The sequence below is a fragment of the Neoarius graeffei genome, chromosome 18, assembly GCF_027579695.1.
Source record: "Neoarius graeffei isolate fNeoGra1 chromosome 18, fNeoGra1.pri, whole genome shotgun sequence".
Classification (NCBI taxonomy): domain Eukaryota; kingdom Metazoa; phylum Chordata; class Actinopteri; order Siluriformes; family Ariidae; genus Neoarius; species Neoarius graeffei.
In genome coordinates, this window is record NC_083586.1 from 15,159,647 (window position 1) to 15,179,836 (window position 20,190).

The 20,190-nt window shown below is 41.5% G+C and overlaps 1 protein-coding gene across 5 annotated transcripts in view; it reads right to left on the minus strand.

Moving 5' to 3' along the window:
- Nucleotides 1-5,501: 5,501 nt before the first annotated feature.
- The window catches only part of fn1b (fibronectin 1b), a 129,527-nt gene continuing 114,838 nt past the window's right edge, over nt 5,502-20,190 (minus strand). For 3 of the 5 annotated variants that reach the window (XM_060898458.1, XM_060898457.1, XM_060898456.1), the window contains 11 exons: nt 19,112-19,291; nt 18,835-18,924; nt 18,487-18,675; nt 18,204-18,293; nt 11,673-12,100; nt 11,421-11,559; nt 11,140-11,301; nt 9,390-9,515; nt 9,189-9,295; nt 8,957-9,040; nt 5,502-6,259 (listed from right to left, as the gene is read on the minus strand). In XM_060898458.1, the coding sequence (XP_060754441.1) occupies nt 6,182-6,259; nt 8,957-9,040; nt 9,189-9,295; nt 9,390-9,515; nt 11,140-11,301; nt 11,421-11,559; nt 11,673-12,100; nt 18,204-18,293; nt 18,487-18,675; nt 18,835-18,924; nt 19,112-19,291 (1,673 nt within the window). In that variant the 3' untranslated portion in view covers nt 5,502-6,181. The remainder of the gene's footprint in view (nt 6,260-8,956; nt 9,041-9,188; nt 9,296-9,389; nt 9,516-11,139; nt 11,302-11,420; nt 11,560-11,672; nt 12,101-18,203; nt 18,294-18,486; nt 18,676-18,834; nt 18,925-19,111; nt 19,292-20,190) is intronic. The other 2 variants (XM_060898459.1, XM_060898460.1) reach the window with 2 other exon arrangements.

The following is a 20,190-nucleotide window of genomic DNA, read 5'->3' on the forward strand; positions in this document are numbered from 1 at the left end:
GCCTTGCTATTTGTTAAAATGCCCTATGCATGTGTTGTTTTGGGCAGCTCAAATCAAACAAACCATGAAACTGATCAAAGTTTCTTCCGGGTTCCCAGTGAAGTAATTTTAAAAAAGGGTGAAAGAGCAAAGGATTTTACCAAAAGATGACAAGAAAGGGGGCTCTTGAACCTTTTGCTGTGATGGAAGGGAGCGGAGTCGAAGAACACTCCAGTTTGCAGTGATCACTTCTTGAAAGATTTGTAAATTCCTCTGATTTATTTTGTTTGGATTCGCAAATCACTTTTTTCACCATTTTCTGTTATTTTGTGATGTTTTGAAGTTCAAGAGATGCTTATGTCCTCAGATGTGTTTTTGTTTACTGTGTTATTGTGGTCACCATCTTGTCACCTAACATGTATGCATAATGCCCAGGTCTTTAAAGGGTTTTCTGTGGATCTTTGTGAATGATTTACCCAGAAGAGAAGAGCAGGGAGGATTGAGAATCGAGCAGCTGTGGTTTGTTTCCACCCAATACTAAAACTTGTAGCATCCTAGCAACCACTGCAAAGACGCATACAAAAAGCCCAGAAATTCCTCCTTCCCCAGGCAAAAACGATCCAGGATTTATCTTGTAGTGTCCTGATCCCCAGCTCTTTAACACATCCACATGTAAAAAGTTGTACTCCTCCATGCTCTTCTAGGTTTTCATCTGTGTGTCCGTGTAGAACGATGTCTGCAGCACCAGGTAGTTTGAGATGTCGGGGAACTCAACAGATAGATAATTTTCCAACTCGTAGGAAAAATCCTTCTTTGTTAGCATGTAAGGATCTATCCCATTTGAGTGGTTTCTGTATCCACTTCTTTTGAATGTACTTCTTGGTTTTAATAAGTTGCTTGTTTGCTGAACAAAAACATGGCAATAAGTTATTGTGTTAATGGACCAGACTCCACTTTTGGATCATTTAATCTCTTTTGACTGAGAATGCCCTGCATGCATGGTTTTATGTTGGCTTCTGGCACATCCATACAGTTTTAAATACAATATCTAAAATTAAAGGGCGGCACGGTGGTGTAGTGGTTAGCGCTGTCGCCTCACAGCAAGAAGGTCCTGGGTTCGAGCCCCGTGGCCGGCGAGGGCCTTTCTGTGTGGAGTTTGCATGTTCTCCCCGTGTCCACGTGGGTTTCCTCCGGGTGCTCCGGTTTCCCCCACAGTCCAAAGACATGCAGGTTAGGTTAACTGGTGACTCTAAATTGACCATAGGTGTGAATGTGAGTGTGAATGGTTGTCTGTGTCTATGTGTCAGCCTTGTGATGACCTGGCGACTTGTCCAGGGTGTACCCCACCTTTCGCCCGTAGTCAGCTGGGATAGGCTCCAGCTTGCCTGCGACCCTGTAGAAGGATAAAGCGGCTAGAGATAATGAGATGAGATGAGATCTAAAATTAAAAGCAATTTGTTTTTATTGCACTTATTTAATTCCTGGGCTCCCATCTGTAACAGGGAGTGATGTTGTATCCCATTAATACACTTTACAATAGATTATTAGATTCTAATAGAATAGATGAGCCAAAATAATTGGGGATCTTTTTTAATGAGCCCTGACTCGTTACAAATATGAATAAGTGGTCGTCAAAGCAGAAAAGGTTGAGAACCCATGGTCTATATTATATTGGTAATTAGCTGACCATTCTCATAAAGCTGAATTGTTGTCGATATTAACTCAGTGATTAGCTGGTTTGTTGTCAGTGCCAGCTTGTTTATTAGCTGGTCATTCTCATGAGTTGTTGATTTATTGTTTACATTAGCTTTATTGTTGGTACTTAAATTAGTTATTTATCCTCATAACTTGTCATAAAGAGCAAATCATCTTAAACTGGCTCCATGAACATGAGTTCAGTGTACATTAATGGCCTCTCCAGTCATCAGATCTGAAGCCTTTTGATGTGGCACCTTTGGTACAGTTGTGGTCATAAGTTTACATACAGTGACATGAATGTCATCTTGAGTATGGATGTCATGGCAATATTTGGGCTTTCAGTAATTTCTTTGAACTGTTCTTTTTCTGTGGCAGAATGGTTGTATAGTATACATCTTTAATTAAAAAAAAACAGAATTTGGTGCACAAGTTTTAATTTTCTTTGGGTTTTCTGAAATCAACACAGGGTCAAAATTATACATACAGGGTCAAAAATTTGCATACGCTCACTGAGATTAATTCAGAGGTGCTGAAACTTCCAAAATATCTTATCTTGCCAAGGCCGAGGTCTCTTAACTTCCTGTTAGTGATCATGATTGACTACAGCTGGTAGCTTCTCTGTGCCTTCATAAAAAGGGTTTGTTTACAGCACTCATTCAATTGACCAATACACAGTAAAATGGGAAAGTCCAAGGAGCTCAGTGCAGATCTGAGAAAGAGGATCACAGATATACACAACTCCAGAACGTCTCTTGGAGCCATTTCTAAACAACTGCAAATTCCAAGATTAGTTCAAACAATCGTATCCAAGTTATTGTGAGGTGTAGTCACTTTGCCAAGCCACTTTGCTTCAAGAAAACCCAAACTGTCACCCTCAGCTGAAAGGAAATTGGTTTGGATGGTCAGGACCAACCTGGGGACCACCATGGCACAGCCCTGCCATGAACTGGAAGCTGATGGCTCACTGTCTACAGTTCAGATCACCATGGACTAAGAGTCTGCTATCCAAGAAATAAGCCCTGCTCCAAAATTGACACCTTCAAGCTTAAAGTTTGAAGCTGACCACATGGACAAAGAAAAAGCCTTCTGGAGGATAGCTGTATGGTCAGATGACACAAAGATTGAGTTGTTTGGCCACAATGACCACGATGTACAGAGGAACACTGTACCAGCTGGTGGTGGTGGTAGGGTCATCATGCTCTGGGGCTGTTTTGCTGCCAGTGGAACTGGTTCATTTCACAAAGTTGATGGAATAATGAAGGACTACCTCAGAATTCTTCAGCATAAACCATCAGAAACTTGAACATGACTTGGGACTTGGGAGTTACAACAGGACAATGAACCCAAACACGCATCAGAGCTGGTTGTGGAGGATAAAGCAGGCTAACATTAAGCTTAAAACAAGTCCTGACTTCAACCCTACTGAAAATATATGTACCGTGCTTATAAGTTGAGTCCATGCCAAGAAAAAAAAAAATTTACTTGAACTCTACCAATTTTACCATAAAGAGTCTTGAAATATCTGACCAGAATTCTGCCAGAAGCTTGTTCATGGTAAACAAAAAATGTTTGGTCAAGGTGAATCTTGCGAAGAGACATTTTACCCAAATATTAGGTGCGCTGTATGTATATTTTTGACCTTGTATTTATAATTTTGACCCTGTGTTGATTTCAGAAAACCCAAAGAAAATTAAAACTTGTGCACCAAATTCTAGTGTTTTTTTTTATTATTACTAAAGATGGATGCTGTACATTCTGCCACAGAAAAAGAGCAGTTCAAAGAAATTACTGAAAGCCCAAATATTGCCATGACATTCATATCCAAGATGACATTCATGTCACTGTATGTAAACTTCTGACCACAACTGTATGTGGTAGAAAAGGACATGTAGCATGAATTGATGCAATCATGTCAACATAAACCAGAATTCCAACGGAAAGTTTCCAGCACCTTGTGGAATCCATGCCAGGAAGAATTCAGGCTGTTCTAAGAGTCAAAGGGGGTCCTATCCCCCAGTATTACACAATAATGCCAGAACTTTGTGGACCTCTGACCATCACGCCCATATGTGGACCACAGAGTTGGAATTACACAATTGTCTAGAATGTCTTTGTATGCTGTACTGTTACAGTTTCCCTTCACTGGAGCGAAGAAGCCCAAACCTGATCCAGCATGACAATGCCCCTGTACATGAAGCGAGCTCCAGGAGAATATTGCTAGCCAGATTTGGAGTGTGTATAATTGTAGACTGCATACATCCCTTTATGGGCATATTCATCTCATCATCTCTAGCCGCTTTATCCTGTTCTACAGGGTCGCAGGCAAGCTGGAGCCTATCCCAGCTGACTACGGGCGAAAGGCGGGGTACACCCTGGACAAGTCGCTAGGTCATCACAGGGCTGACACATAGACACAGACAACCATTCACACTCACATTCACACCTACGGTCAATATAGAGTCACCAGTTAACCTAACCTGCATGTCTTTGGACTGTGGGGGAAACCGGAGCACCCGGAGGAAACCCACGCGGACACGGGGAGAACATGCAAACTCCACACAGAAAGGCCCTCGCCGGCCCCGGGGCTCGAACCCAGGACCTTCTTGCTGTGAGGCGACAGCGCTAACCACTACACCACCGTGCCGCCGTAAAAAGAAATATAAATCTTAAATGTAAATGTAGGATTTAAATGTTTCATTTATATGCTAACTGATCCTGATCTTTTGAAGTGTGTCATGGGAAAACACACCACTAGACAGATAAGTATATAGAGATCACAAGAATAGTCATGGCCATTCTAGACTTCTGTAGAAACCACAACTGATTCTGTATATCGTATATGGGTCTACACTGTCTGCTTTTAAATTCGTCCCTTTGCCATAACGTGTTTGTGGTGACTGGTTTGATTTAATTCCCATTATCTGGGAATAAAATAGCCACTGACTCTTTAAATCAGCCATCAGTGGACTAGATTTTTATCCAGTCTCAACAGTTAAATAAATAGCACATGATTTGCTGGCAAAATCTGGCAACCCTGAAGCACTGGTTTCCCATGATTAGCATATGAATGAAACATTTCAGTTCTATAGGTGTATTTACATTTAAGAATTAATGATACTTTTTACCATTTATATTTAACATTTACGTTTAATATTAATCACTGAAACTTAGAACTATTTTTTTTTTGACAAGTCAGTAAAGAAATGCACCAGAATGGCCTCAAGTGTTTAAAAAAGAAGTCAGAGAGAAGAGTATTCAACCTTTTACATTCGTCTCTGGGTGGCACGGTGGTGTAGTGGTTAGCGCTGTCGCCTCACAGCAAGAAGGTCCGGGTTCGAGCCCCGGGGCTGGCGAGGGCCTTTCTGTGTGGAGTTTGCATGTTCTCCCAGTTTCCTCCGGGTGCTCCGGTTTCCCCCACAGTCCAAAGACATGCAGGTTAGGTTAACTGGTGACTCTAAATTGAGCGTAGGTGTGAATGTGAGTGTGAATGGTTGTCTGTGTCTATGTGTCAGCCCTGTGATGACCTGGCGACTTGTCCAGGGTGTACCCCGCCTTTCGCCCGTAGTCAGCTGGGATAGGCTCCAGCTTGCCTGCGACCCTGTAGAACAGGATAAAGTGGCTAGAGATAATGAGATGAGATGAGACATTCGTCTCTCCATAACAGTGCAGGTTTGAGAGCTTTAAACACTTTTGAAACTTGTAGCCAAATCTGCTCATCAGCATCATGTTGAAATGCTCTGAAAATACGTTTAAGCTTTGTACTGTATATATTCAATTACATTTCTTTCAGTATAATTATTACATAAAATACAAATCCATCCAGGTTCTTTGTAAAACTTTATTAAAAACAGGAATTGACAGTAGTGACGATTTTGGCACCAACAGTACAATTTCGTTCTTAACTGCATTTAATGAAAACACTTGTGGGGCCAAATAGATAAATAAATCACAAAGAATTCGACAAATCAGGACAGATCAGCAAAATCATGTGTCAATCTAAAAAACAGTGCTGGCTCTGAGCGAACTCGCGCCATCGGGAAAAATACGGATGAATTAAAAAAGCTCAGTGTGCTAAAAGCTCATGTAACATTCTCACAAATCAGTGCTTGATTTTTGTTATTTTCTGCATTATAAAAATAGATTCATGGTTAAGTTTTTTTTAATAATGTTGGTAGATTTATTTACTTGTTTGGCAATGTTCTGTGTTTTCAAGCTAAATGTTTTATCCTCTTTATTTAAAAAACAAAAACGAACGGATAAAAGCCAATAAAACGCCTGAAGAACAGCACAACCAACTAAAAGCAGTGAAAATCGCTATAGCATCACTATGGCATCATGTCGGCTTTGCTGATTGGCTGGGAAGCAGCAGCGGTGATTGTAGTAACCAGTAGGAAATCTGTAAGGCACTGTGCGGTTTAGTACAGTCTCACAGATGTGAGGTCTCAGATCAGAGCCATGTTAACAGGAGGGGGTTTTGGGGAGAAGGTGAAAGTCACGAATCCCTTCACTCTCTCCGGTTGGGATTGGACACAGCGTCGGCCAGAATATCCGGCCGGAGACACTCGACTGGACAGTGGATATTCTGGAAAAGAAAAGATGACTCACTTTTCATACATACATATATATATATACACACACACTACCGTTCAAAAGTTTGGGGTCACCCAGACAATTTTGTGTTTTCCATGAAAAGTCACACTTTTATTTCCCACCATAAGTTGTAAAATGAATAGAAAATATAGTCGAGACATTTTTCTGGCCATTTTGAGCATTTAATCGACCCCACAAATGTGATGCTCCAGAAACTCAATCTGCTCAAAGGAAGGTCAGTTTTATAGCTTCTCTAAAGAGCTCAACTGTTTTCAGCTGTGCTAACATGATTGTACAAGGGTTTTCTAATCATCCATTAGCCTTCTGAGGCAATGAGCAAACACATTGTACCATTAGAACACTGGAGTGAGAGTTGCTGGAAATGGGCCTCTATACACCTATGGAGATATTGCACCAAAAACCAGACATTTGCAGCTAGAATAGTCATTTACCACATTAGCAATGTATAGAGTGGATTTCTGATTAGTTTAAAGTGATCTTCATTGAAAAGAACAGTGCTTTTCTTTCAAACATAAGGACATTTCAAAGTGACCCCAAACTTTTGAACGGTAGTGTATATATATTCTCTCCACATTCACTAGATGAGTAATCGCGTGCTCTGACTAGCTACTCGACTACAAGGCTATCAGCTCATATACCGTGAGTAGAGAAAAACAAAATGTTCAGCATGTTGCTGAACTAACCGGGGACAAAATAAAATCTCTACTTGAAAACAAAACTCCCCAAAATACAAAAAAGCAACAAAATATGGAATGATAGTATTTGATGGTAAGAACGTTCCTTTTTTTATTTTTCAAAAATTATTATAGCATTTTTCACAAATTGCTCCTGTCATTTCGCCAGTTTGTTTATGCTCTAAGTGGAAATGATTTTGTCGGACATTTTGTATAAAGTTTTTATTTATCGAGTTTGCAAAAAATAAAAATGTTCGGTTTCTCAAAATCCAGTGAATGTGGATCGAATAAAACAGTTCTTCCACTCAATCTCATCATACATGGCTTATTGAGGTATTTCACTCACGTGACCAAGTCATGTGATGCTGCCATTTTGGACAGCGCGGCTCGAATCAGTTTGAATGCGAGGAAGGCGACAAACGAAAAACATAAAAGAAAAAGGAGCGAGATGCAGAAAACACCTTCACTATCCAGCGACGTAGGGCATTTACAGGGCGAGCAGAGGGAGAGGTATTTGCAAAAATTGAGGTTAGCAGGCTTAGAGAACGACGTTTACCTGCTTCCACCAGGATTGTTCACTGACGTACGGAAGTACACGAAGCCCTCGTCTTTACCTGACTTCGGCCCACATGATCTGTATACCTATGTCGTTAAAAACCCATCGCCATACACAGGTATTGATCTGAAAGCGTGTAAGAGTTTGGATGCCTACAAATATTTTGTGTCAGGCTGGGTAACATGCCTACATCAGCGGGTCGTCCCTGGAGCCGGTGGTCGCCATCTTATTACAGCTAAGGTTTGTTCACATTTTCATTTACTTTCGGTCCTCAGGATAAACAAAATGTTATTAAATGTCATTGAAATAACTTCTTAGTCTGTTGAGACATGGCCCGTTATAAATTTGCTGTTACCAGGCAATGACCAAGAACTGTATTATTAGGGTCGGTGTAGTTGTAGCAGTGTATTAGCAACTAGCTGTTAGCACTAGCTAATGTCAACAACATCGTAGCTGGTATGTTACTGTAGCAATGTTTACGTTCAGTCATTTGGATGACTGTTAAAACTTTCAGTCTCAAGTTTTTCCTTTACTGGATTTACTAGTTTACTGAGCTAGCGCGCTCGGCCAAGCCGGGAGCCATCGCGCGCTCGCCGGCCAAGCCGGGAGCCATCGCGCGCTCGCCGGCCAAGCCGGGAGCCAGCGCGCGCTCGCCGGCCGAGCCGGGAGCCAGCGCGCGCTAGCTCAGTAAACTAGTAAATCCAGTAAAGGAAAAACTTGAGACTGAAAGGTTTTAACAGTCATCCAAATGACTGAACGTAAACATTGCTACAGTAACATACCAGCTACTGTTGTTGACATTAGCTAGCTTGCCGTCCAAAATGGTGGACACCGGGGCGTCACGTGACCCTGTGACGTCAGGTGAAATACCTCAATAGCCAACTCGGTGCTACGCTATCAGCTCATGTACGACTTGATTTCGTGGAATAACTGTTAAATATATATAAAACTTTGTTCAAGGTTTCTATTTTATGACTTCTACATTATCGAGTCGGTACAAAAAATTTTAGAGATCCAAATGTCCGTTTTCCAGCACAAAATTAAATTTTACAGGAAGAAAAAATTGTTTGTATCCGAGCAGTATATTACATAAGAGAGCACTTTTCAGATTAAAAAAGAAAACATAATGAAGGCTACTGGGTTTTGGTGCAAAATTAAGAAGCGAGTGTGACAGTCAAAGTGTCCAGAAGAACTGAGGCTGGTTCTGTAAGATGCTCAGTAAAACCTACAGCTCATTTCCACATAAAACTGCACTCATTGGACCTGAGACTGCTATTTTTTTTTTAAAGCAAAGGGTCGTCTCACACCAAATACTGACTTTGTTTCATTTATTATGGCTTACTGCTGTTTATAGTATTTTTAATGGTCTACAGCATTTCTTTACATGTGCCTAAGACTTTTGCACAGTACAGTGTATATATAAAACAATATTACTCACCACTTTGGCGATGCCGTCTCCGTAGCGTACCTGCTGAGTGCTGATCTCAGTTCCGGGCTTTTTGCAGTTTTCACAACGCCAACCCTGATGCCAAGTACACAAACACGGACACTAATGTGAATACTAAATGTACACTGTCAAAAAACAAACAAAAAAACCCTGATATTCTTAAGGGGAGCTAAAAAAAAAACCATGATCATCGTCATATATAAACAGCAGTAAACATTCGCACCTGCTGTCCTCCGTAACAGGTGCAGGTACAGATTGCACCGAGATACTCCTTCTGCCACTGGCTTCCCACCTGGTACGTCTTTCCTTCATCATAACACGTCGACTCGTCTGTAAACATAAAGGAGAAGCGTTCCTGAACTTCTTACCTAACACACCTTTAAAGGCACGTAATGTAATTGCGTCTGAGGAAGTTGGCACTCACGTGGCTCACACCTGAACTCTCCCTTGCCGTTGCCGAGGCAGGTACAACTCAACTTGTGACCGTTTTCCGCTTGTCTCTCCCACTGCTCGCCAATGCGGTAGTTGTTGCCGTTGTCATGGCACCACTCTGTGCAGCAACGTTACACAAAAACACACACCACTTCATCAGGGTCCACTTCACTTTTTGATTTGGGTTCTGGGTACATCAGGAATGCTTCTGGGGTTTTTTGGTGGAATTATTATGGTCATTTTATTATAAAAACCTACTTTTATCATTATGGACCAAAATTAAATAGTGGATACTTAGGCTACGTTCACACTGCAGGCTGAAGTGACTCAAATCCGATCTTTTCGCCCATATGTGACCTGTATCCGATCTTTTATTGACAATATGAACGACACAGATCCGATTTTTTCAAATCCGACCCAGGCCGTCTGGATATGTGGTCCTAATTCCGATTCCTATCCGCTCTTTTCATATGCGACTTCAGTCTGAACCGCCAGGTCGCATTCATCCGACTTACACGTCATCAACAAGCCACAAACGTCACTATTCTGCGCTGAAGTAGGCGGCGGGTCTCTCAAAAAAAGTTACAACAACATGGCGCATAATCACGGGCGCAGATAGAGGGGGGGACTCGTCCCACCCAGATTTAAATTCACCTCGTTCGGTCCCCCCCACTTATAGGGAGGAAAAAACGTCTATGCTGTCTTTCTTTGCATAAGGCAAACCTCACGGAAAAATCAAAAGACTAATTACCATTCGGTTTATTGAGGTGCACAGCAGTGTATACATAGTTGCAACAACTCACATAAAACAAAGACTGATATTCGGTTGGTTGAGCTGCGCAGACTGCACAGGTTGCGAGCTTGAGCTTGGTTGCTATGGTAACCCAAAACAAGTTTGACAGGCATATCGGGGTTGGGGTTGGTTTGCTGGCAGCTTTGTCCCCCCCAGTTTTCTGTCCCCCCCCAGTTCAAAAAACGTATCTGCGCCCCTGCGCATGACATCAGTGCGAGGGACGCTTCGGGCTGTGAAGGTTCTGAATCTTCTCAATGGAAGGACGCAGAGGTTAGGGAGCTGATTTCCATTTGGGGGGTTGCAGCTATTCAAGCTAGATTGGATGGGTCATACCGCAACCGGGCGGTTTTACTTCCGTAAACACTGGCCAGGCTCACTGCGTGTGACATCGTCGTATCCTGCAATGCGCATGTGGAACACTTTTAGGTCGCTTTTCGTTCATACTGAGGATCACATACAAGTCGCATATATTTGTTAATGTGAACGACCTCACAAAAAAATCGGATTTCACAAAAAAATCGGAATTGAGCATTAAGGCTTGCAGTGTGAACGTAGCGTTATTAAGGGAGATTAAACTCATCTAAACTCTTAGTTACTCTAAACATCTATTTTTAAATCTGCAAAATCTGACTGGAAAATAATGAGCCAGAATTAAATGTGCATGTTACTGCATCATAAAATACGAGAGCCAATCATGTTTCAACATGCTGATGAAGAGAATACAACTCTGGTTAACCAGGAAATTGGGCTGCTTCCAAATTTGCAAATTCATTTAAAAAGTGTTTGATGAGGATAAAAGCATGATCTGGGATTTTTTTTTTTTTTTGCCTTTTTGTCTAATAATATTTTTTCGTAAAACCACCGCATCAAGTGATTTACTAGGACAAAATCCCACAATGATTTAGTAAATCATTTTTTATCCTGGTTTGATGTTAATTAACATACGTACTGGAGGAGTCACATCGGAAATGACCGCTGCCCAGGCCCAGGCACCTGCACCACAGCTTGAAGCCGGTCTCAGACGTGCGCTCCCACTCATCCCCTATGTTGTAATAAGTAGCGGTTGAACTGTCGTAGCATGAATCATCGCTGGCTGGAACTGCTGCTGGATCTGAGAGAAAATTCAGATAAAATGATGAGATTTTACACTGAAAACAAGAATTTTAATTACTATAAAGCAATAAGGATTTTAAATACTGAACTACGTAACGGGCATGTTTCATCTTGTACCTGTGTTACCGATGGTGATGATCTCATCAAGGATTTTGTACTTGAGTGCGTCCTTCAGTGCCTCAACAAGGACGCGGTATGAGGCACCGGACGTGAGGCCGAACAGTGTGGCCTTGGTGGAGGTGGCAGGAATTTGCAACTGGAACAGAACAAGTTCAACCAACAATTTGTAATGTGAACAAGTTCATCTAATTGTATGTCTCGTATACAACCAAAAGTCCAAAAACAGTGTCTTCTTATTGGTTTGCTCACTTGGAACAGCTTCTCATTGCGTTGTGTGACTGGCTGGCAAGTCACAATGTAGCCTGTGCTCTGCTTGAAGGGTTGCCAGCTGATGGACGTCTGAGTCTGAGCCTCCTGAGGCGTCCCCGTCTTATTTTCTGGAAAAAAGAAACCGTGAGCGTTTCTGTCGCTCAGCTGCACCACCTTGGGCACTCGCAAGCCGTCCGGCCCCGGGCCGGACACGTAAATGAAAGTATGGCCCGTCCCGGGGTTCAGTCGGTGAGGCAGAGTGGGCTTGTTGCCGTCTTCGGTGTACTGTATGCCCTGGCCGTTCTCACCTGGTCCCGGCTGCACTGTCGGACCCACCACGTTCACCACGATGTCCGTCTCGGGCACATCCAGGGGACCAAGGTGGTTAGGGTGCAAAGGTACAGGCAGCGGAAACACCAGCGTTTCCTCTGAGAGCAAAAAAGTCATTAGTAGCAAAGCGGGAAGATAAATGAAAACAGTGGCTAACGGCTAGCGGAGGGAGACCCATCCAAGGAGAAATGAATGGTTCAAGAAATGACACAAAATGGGAAATATATTCTTAAAAATACTGTAATATGAATGTAATTATTCTAGGTGATTACTGTAGTGTTCTAGATGGTTACCAGGCTAGGGTGTAGTTGAATGGGGCAGTTCAGTGCTAATTATCTTCAATATATTTTAAGTGACACATGAAATAGGTGGCAAGGCCTTCCAGACCATTCTACTGTTCACTTCAAAGGGAACAAAATGAAAATTGGAATGTTTGCTTATTAAAATTTTATGTTTTATTTTTATTTTTTTTTTATAATTATTCTCTCATTCTCTTAATGAAATTGTGAAACATTGATAGAAGTTAACTAATAGAACTAATAGAAGTTTCTCCTAATAGGTAACTAATAGAAGTTTCTCCTTTTTGGATCTTAAGCATCAGCAACTGCAGACTGCCTTCATTTAAAGGCACAGTTACATTTTTTTTAAGCAGAAGAACAAATATTGCACATGTAGTAGCGCACGCAGAAGTATTAGCATGACAGTAGACGTCATTGCTAGCTTTAATATAACAGAGCCGCCCATAACGCAGAGGCTAACCGTCATCATGCTAGCAACTCAAAACTTCTTTTTGTTAGCTCTTACCACTCAGCAACAAAAAGAGGATTTTGAAGGAGTACAGGTGCTGGTCATATAATTAGAATGTCGTGAAAAAGTTGATTTATTTCAGTAATTCCATTCAAAAAGTGAAACTTGTAAATTCTATTCATTCATTACACACAGACTGATATATTCCAAGTGTTTATTTATTTTAATGTTGATGATTATAACTGACAACTAATGAAAACCCCAAATTCAGTATCTCAGAAAATTAGAATATTACTTCAGACCAATACAAAAAAAAGGATTTTTAGAAATGCTGGCCAACTGAAAAGTATGAACATGAAAAGTATGAGCATGTACAGCACTCAATACTTAGTTGGGGCTCCTTTTGCCTGAATTACTGCAGCAATGCGGCGTGGCATGGAGTCGATCAGTCTGTGGCACTGCTCAGGTGTTATGAGAGCCCAGGTTGCTCTGATATACCCCCTTTCCACCAAATCAGTTCCAGGGCTGGTTCGAGGCCAGTGCTGGTTCACAACTCGTTCAACTTGCGAGCCAGCTGAGAACCAGTTTGCTTTTCCATAGCTCGCGGTGCTAAGTGGAGCCACGTCATTACGTCGCTGTATACGTCATTATGTCGCTGTATACGTCAGTTACGTCGGTGTATGCGTCAGTTACGGTGCCACGTTTACATAAACCTTGGCACGAATATCAAAGCAAAAACAATGCGGAAGAAGCAGCAGCGGCAACAACAACAATAATAATGGATGACTTCGCGTTTGTACAGCTGCTGCTTCTCGTCGCTTAAAAATGGCGATCTTTCGCGGTCTTGTTATTGTTGTTGGTCTTAACACCTCCGCCCCCCCCGCTGACGTAAGCGGTTCTTTCCTCTGGCCCAGCAGAGAGTTGGTGCTAGCCTGGAACCGGTTTTTCTGGCCCCAGAGCCAGTTCTTTGTCAGTGGAAACAGAAAACCCGGTTCCAAACTAAGCACTGGCCCCGAACCAGCCCTGGAACTGCTTTGGTGGAAAAGGGGCAATAGTGGTCTTCAGCTCTTCTGCATTGTTGGGTCTGGTGTATCGCGTCTTCCTCTTCACAATACCCCATAGGTTTTCTATGGGGTTAAAGTGCCATTCCACCATTGGATGTATTCTTTGGCATAAAATACAATATATTTTGACAACATATATAACTGATATCACTAGATAGAGAAATCTTTTAGCTTCAAAATGATATATCAAACATAATTTTTTGACAACGATAAGTATATTAATTTTGCGACCAAAGTCACCTACCCTTTTAATTTCCGCGCGTGATGTCATCGGCAGGTTCCCCTTCTTGTGTACCACGTGACGTGTGACGTGGCACATATTATCAGCAATGGCGGACAGAACACGATAAAAATAATACCAATAAATCTAGCTAATACCAATAAATCTAGCTAACTGAAAGATTAACTCAAAATGGTTCGCAATTTTTTTGGCCCCCATATACGAGGAGAAATGACTCTCTCACTTTGGGGGTTTCCTGGTCTAAAAATAGACCGACACGTGGTACACAAGAAGGGGAACCTGCCGATGACATCACGTTTCACTACCGCGCGGAAATTAAAAAGGGTAGGTGACTTTGGTCGCAAAATTAATATTCTTGTCGTTGTCAAAAAATTATGTTTGATATATCATTTTGAAGCTAAAAGATTTCTCTGTCTAGTCATGTTGTCATAAAATATATTGTATTTTATGCCAAAGAATACATCCAATGGTGGAATGGCACTTTAAGGTCAGGCGAGTTTGCTGGCCAATTAAGAACAGGGATACCATGGTCCTTAAACCAGGTACTGGTAGCTTTGGCACTGTGTGCAGGTGCCAAGTCCTGTTGGAAAATGAAATCTGCATCTCCATAAAGTTGGTCAGCAGCAGGAAGCATGAAGTGCTCTAAAACTTCCTGGTAGACGGCTGCGTTGACCTTGGACCTCAGAAAACACAGTGGACCAACACCAGCAGATGACATGGCACCCCAAACCATCACTGACTGTGGAAACTTTACACTGGACCTCAAGCAACATGGATTCTGTGCCTCTCCTCTCTTCCTCCAGACTCTGGGACCTTGATTTCCAAAGGAAATGCAAAGTTTACTTTCATCAGAGAACATAACTTTGGACCACTCAGCAGCAGTCCAGTCCTTTTTGTCTTTAGCCCAGGCGAGACGCTTCTGACGCTGTCTCTTGTTCAAGAATGGCTTGACACAAGGAATGCGACAGCTGAAACCCACGTTTTGCATACATCTGTGCGTGGTGGTTCTTGAAGCACTGACTCCAGCTGCAGTCCACTCTTTGTGAATCTCCCCCACGTTTTTGAATGGGTTTTGTTTCACAATCCTCTCCAGGGTGCGGTTATCCCTATTGCTTCTACACTTTTTTTTCTACCACATCTTTTCCTTCGGGGCGGCACGGTGGTGTAGTGGTTAGCGCTGTCACCTCACAGCAAGAAGGTCCTGGGTTCGAGCCCCGGGGCCGGCGAGGGCCTTTCTGTGTGGAGTTTGCATGTTCTCCCCGTGTCCGCGTGGGTTTCCTCCGGGTGCTCCGGTTTCCCCCACAGTCCAAAGACATGCAGGTTAGGTTAACTGGTGGCTCTAAATTGACCGTAGGTGTGAATGTGAGTGTGAATGGTTGTCTGTGTCTATGTGTCAGCCCTGTGATGACCTGGCGACTTGTCCAGGGTGTACCCCGCCTTTCGCCCGTAGTCAGCTGGGATAGGCTCCAGCTTGCCTGTGACCCTGTAGAACAGGATAAAGCGGCTACAGATAATGAGATGAGATGAGATCTTTTCCTTCCCTTCGCCTCTCTATTAATGCGCTTGGAAACAGAGCTCTGTGAACAGCCAGCCTCTTTAGCAATGACCTTTTGTGTCTTGCCCTCCTTGTGCAAGGTGTCAACGGTCGTCTTTTGGACAACTGTCGAGTCCGCAGTCTTCCCCATGATTGTATCGCCTACAGAACTAGACTGAGAGACCATTTAAAGGCCTTTGCAGGTGTTTTGAGTTAATTAGCTGATTAGAGTGTGGCACCAGGTGTCTTCAATATTGAACCTTTTCACAATATTCTAATTTTCTCAGATAGTGAATTTGGAGTTTTCATTAGTTGTCAGTTATAATCATCAACATTAAAAGAAATAAACATTTGAAATATATCAGTCTGTGTGTAATGAATGAATATAATATACAAGTTTCACTTTTTGAATGGAATTACTGAAATAAATCAACTTTTTCATGATATTCTAATTACCGTATTTTTCGGACTATAAGTCGCACTTTTTTTCATGGTTCGGCTGGCCATGCGACTTATACTCTGGTGCGACGTATATATGTTTTTTTTTTCACCGCGGAATAACTGGAGCTGATGCCGAGTCTGACGACAGCCACGCAGAAGAAGAGGAAACGGCGCTTCGTCTGCCGCTGGAGTTGGCAGAGTTGTTCAGAAGCGACACCGAGGATGAGGAATTCAATGGATTTGCTGATTTGGAGTGAAATCGTCAGCTTGATAAACTTGACTGACCTGTGTTTTATTATTAATGATAGGCCTATAGTTATTTAAATAAGTTATGTAATGATTTTAGGCAGTGCTTAATTTGTGAAGTGGGAGGTCCCGGAACGCAGGAGGTGGGTGGGTCTGGCGACTCAAAAAAAAAAAAAAGGCGGGGGGTGGTTTACTATAACTTTACGCACACTCGCTTATTGTGTGTGTAAAAAAATAATAATAATAATATCAGACATTATGATCTTAGAAAACGCTTTAGTGACGAACAGTTACAGACAGTAATATGTCGTGATATTATGTTATAAAATATTTTTTAACAGGCTATATATTAAATTTATCTTCTAAAATAACAGACTGTACTCATATCACAACTGGTTTATTTCACCATTGGAGATCAGATCACGCAAGACATGAGTTAAATGACTCATTTTAAGGATTTAAGTAGGGGATTTAAAAGCAGTGCCAGCCAGACTTTGTGGCTCAGGTGGATAAGGCGCCATACCATAAATCCGGGGACCCGGGTTTGATTCCAACCTGCGGTTGTTTTCCGAGCCCTCCCTGTTTTTCTCCTGCTCATTAAAAGCAGTGCCAGCAAACATAAGTGCAATCAATTCAAGTAATAGTTAAGAAATAAAGGGTTTACAAAACAAGTTGGAGAATTCATTTTAAAAATTTTAGTAAGCTTTCTTGGTTTTTTTTGGCATTTTTTCCACAGCGCAAGCTAACAGCTACAAAAAACCTGGTGTTTTACTGAGCGGAAGTATACACCTCATGTCCCTCCCTCCTCCCGTTTCGCATAGATTTTGTGGATGTCATAGGAGAGAAATCAACAACAGATATCAAAATCAAAACCGAACACTAAACACATTTTTATTTACTTATTTAATTTATTGTTTGATTTTTTTCCCTTTGTGATGGTCACGGAGGTGATCTGATCCATTTAAATAGCTGCCGGAACACCGAATGAAATGAAAATAGCTGCCGGATCCGACAACGGAGGTTACGGATCTTGTTCCGTCATGTTCCGGCTCAAATTAAGCCCTGTTTTTCGGCCTATAGGCTATTGAATAACTTGATGTTACGGTACATATTCAGCCAGTTTTTCTCTGGGCTATTATAAATGATTTTGTTTTGCATTTTTAAAAATAACTCTCCTTCCAAGATGAACTTTATTCTTCGTCTCCGATGTTATGGGGTTAATGGTCTGAATAACGTTTAATGTTTTTATCTGATATGACGTTAACTGGCAGGCGCACTTTCTGCTTGTTTATTTCTCTGAGCGGTTTTTTTTTTTTTTTTTACTACCGTACCTGTCTTTGGAGATGATATACCTATAGCCTACTTGGCCTCTGATTTGATGAAATAAAATTCGACAAAAATGAAGAATGACACTCCTCGATGATGACTACAGCTTTAATAACACAGATGAAAGAGCCATGGGGCGATAATAAGCCCTACCGGTAAAAATATTCTAAAAGCAAACTGATTAATGCATCAGTAATAGGCTACTAATATTAGTTATAATAATAATATAGGCTATTAGTAATAACGATAGTGATAGTATTAAAGATAGTAGTAGATATTTAAAATAATCAGACTAGGCTACTTACAGGGCAAAGGGCGCGTTATCACTGCTCAGCTGTTCGTTTATTAAATAAACAATGCAGTCGCGCAGTAACCACGCGCCGCTTATCAGATAGAATCACAGATTCTATGGATAGAATAACCCTTCAAAAAAGTGCGACTTGTAGTCCGGTGCGACGTATATATGTTTTTTTCGTCTTCATAATGCATTTTTTGGCTGATGCGACTTAAACTCCGGAGCGACGTATAGTCCGGAAAATACGGTATATGACCAGCACCTGTACACCTTTATTATAAATGGAAGGCTGTGTGTGTGTACTTACGTGTTGTGGCCTTGCCCACCAGTGGTGGACTTCTCAGTGTGTTCTGCAGAGCAACGATCTTAATGATGTACACAGTGGCTGGTTTCAGACCTACAAATCACATCAACACTGAATATCCTGACGAGACAACATCTGGACATCAACACACACGCTACTCCAAACATCATCTTCCATCACCCTATATATGAATATATAGTGCATCAAGTATTGTGTTATTCAAATGGAAATGCTTTTCTTGTGATACTCAGGAGTTTATAAAACCACGTGGTATCAGTTAACGTACCTGTGATGGTAGCGTAGTTGATGCCAGCGTGTGGGCGTGGCGTGAGCTCACGTGGGTTGCCTCCTTCTTCCTCGTAGGTGATGTAATATCCTGTGATGTGGTTGGTGGGCGGCTGCCAGCTGAAGCTGATGGAGTTTGGATTTAGAGCCAGGAACTGGAGGTCAGTAGGGGGTTGGAGGGCCGAACCAACTAGGGAAACACGCATGAACATGCAGTGAGTCAAGAGCATGGATGACCAAATAATATTTCAAACACTGAAGCTTATAATGTTTTGGTGAATTTTTTTTTTCTTCAGTTGAGTATTTATTCGGAATCAAATTTGAAAGCTGTGTGTGAGAGATATGGTACTTGTGCTGGCGGAGATGGTGAAAGGTGCACTGCGTTTGTCTCCATTCACTGTGTAGATGTGGATGACGTAAGTAGTGCCAGGCTGAAGACCTGAAACACACCACACAGAGCTTGGACATGATTCATGTTTGGTGAAAAATACCTAAATAAATAAATAGTTGTAAAGAGTCAGCAGCTAGTAGGGTCCGTGTTGTTATTTAGTTCTAGCCACCTCAGTAACATTAATGTTAACTATCCCTAAATATTAAATATTGCCCTTTAATGAGCAAAACGTGACCTGTAATGACAGCACTGCGGTGTTCAGCTGGAACCTCCTTCCTGATGGTTGGATAGTTTCCTGAGACGGGCTTGGCCTCAATCAGGAAGCCTGTTATTGGCTCGACCTTGGCACGCCAGCTAAGTGTAATGCTCGTGTCTTTCACTTCGTTGATGCGAGGGCGCCGGGGAGGGCTGATGTCTGCCAAGCCAGTGAGAGACAGGCTTAAGGTTAAATATTTTGGTTTACCCACACACACTCATGCTGTCTAACTTTGTCCACTTCCCCTAGACACTTCCCTCTTAATGCCTGTTGTCTTACTTGATGGAGTTACTAAGATAATATTACCGGGTACATTGCTTGCTGAACCATATAAACACTTCAAACTGCTGTAAAACGCTGCAAGTGCACACGTGATGTAGGTTACACAAGCAGAAGTCACATGCGTAGTATCTTTAATACAATTCTGATCATTACTTGTTCAGAGAGTTTTGATCAAACTCTTCAGTTCCCAAAGGTCAATAAATTTGTGTCATCTTCACAGTTAAAATAGCTGATTTTTCATAAATATATTTTGTCCACTAGGGGGTGCTACAACACAAAAAAGGGTCACAACTCTACACTCTGGTATGCTTTCTCGACACCAGAAATCCACTACTGTGTAAAAAACAAATTTAAAAAAAAAATATATATATATATATATATATATATATATATATATATATATATATATATATATATATATATATATATCTTGTGGCAAATTATTTCCACTCTGAGTGAATCATGAAAACATTTGTTAATTGCTTCTTCTGCCAAACAGCTAATAATTGTAAATTGCAAATTTACAATTTTTTTTATTTTTAATTTTTTTTAAATTGCAATTTACAAAATAACTGTAAACTGCAATTTTCAAAAACAGTGCTTGGACCCCGTTGATTGCTACTTGCTACTTTTGTTGTCAGTCTTCATATTGACATTCCTGGAGTCTGCCATCATGATGTTTTGTTCTTACATGAAATGCTGATCTTGAAATGATTATCTATAGACTCAACAGATTTAAAAAGATTTTAAAGTAAGCTGCCAAACTCAGAAGTCCA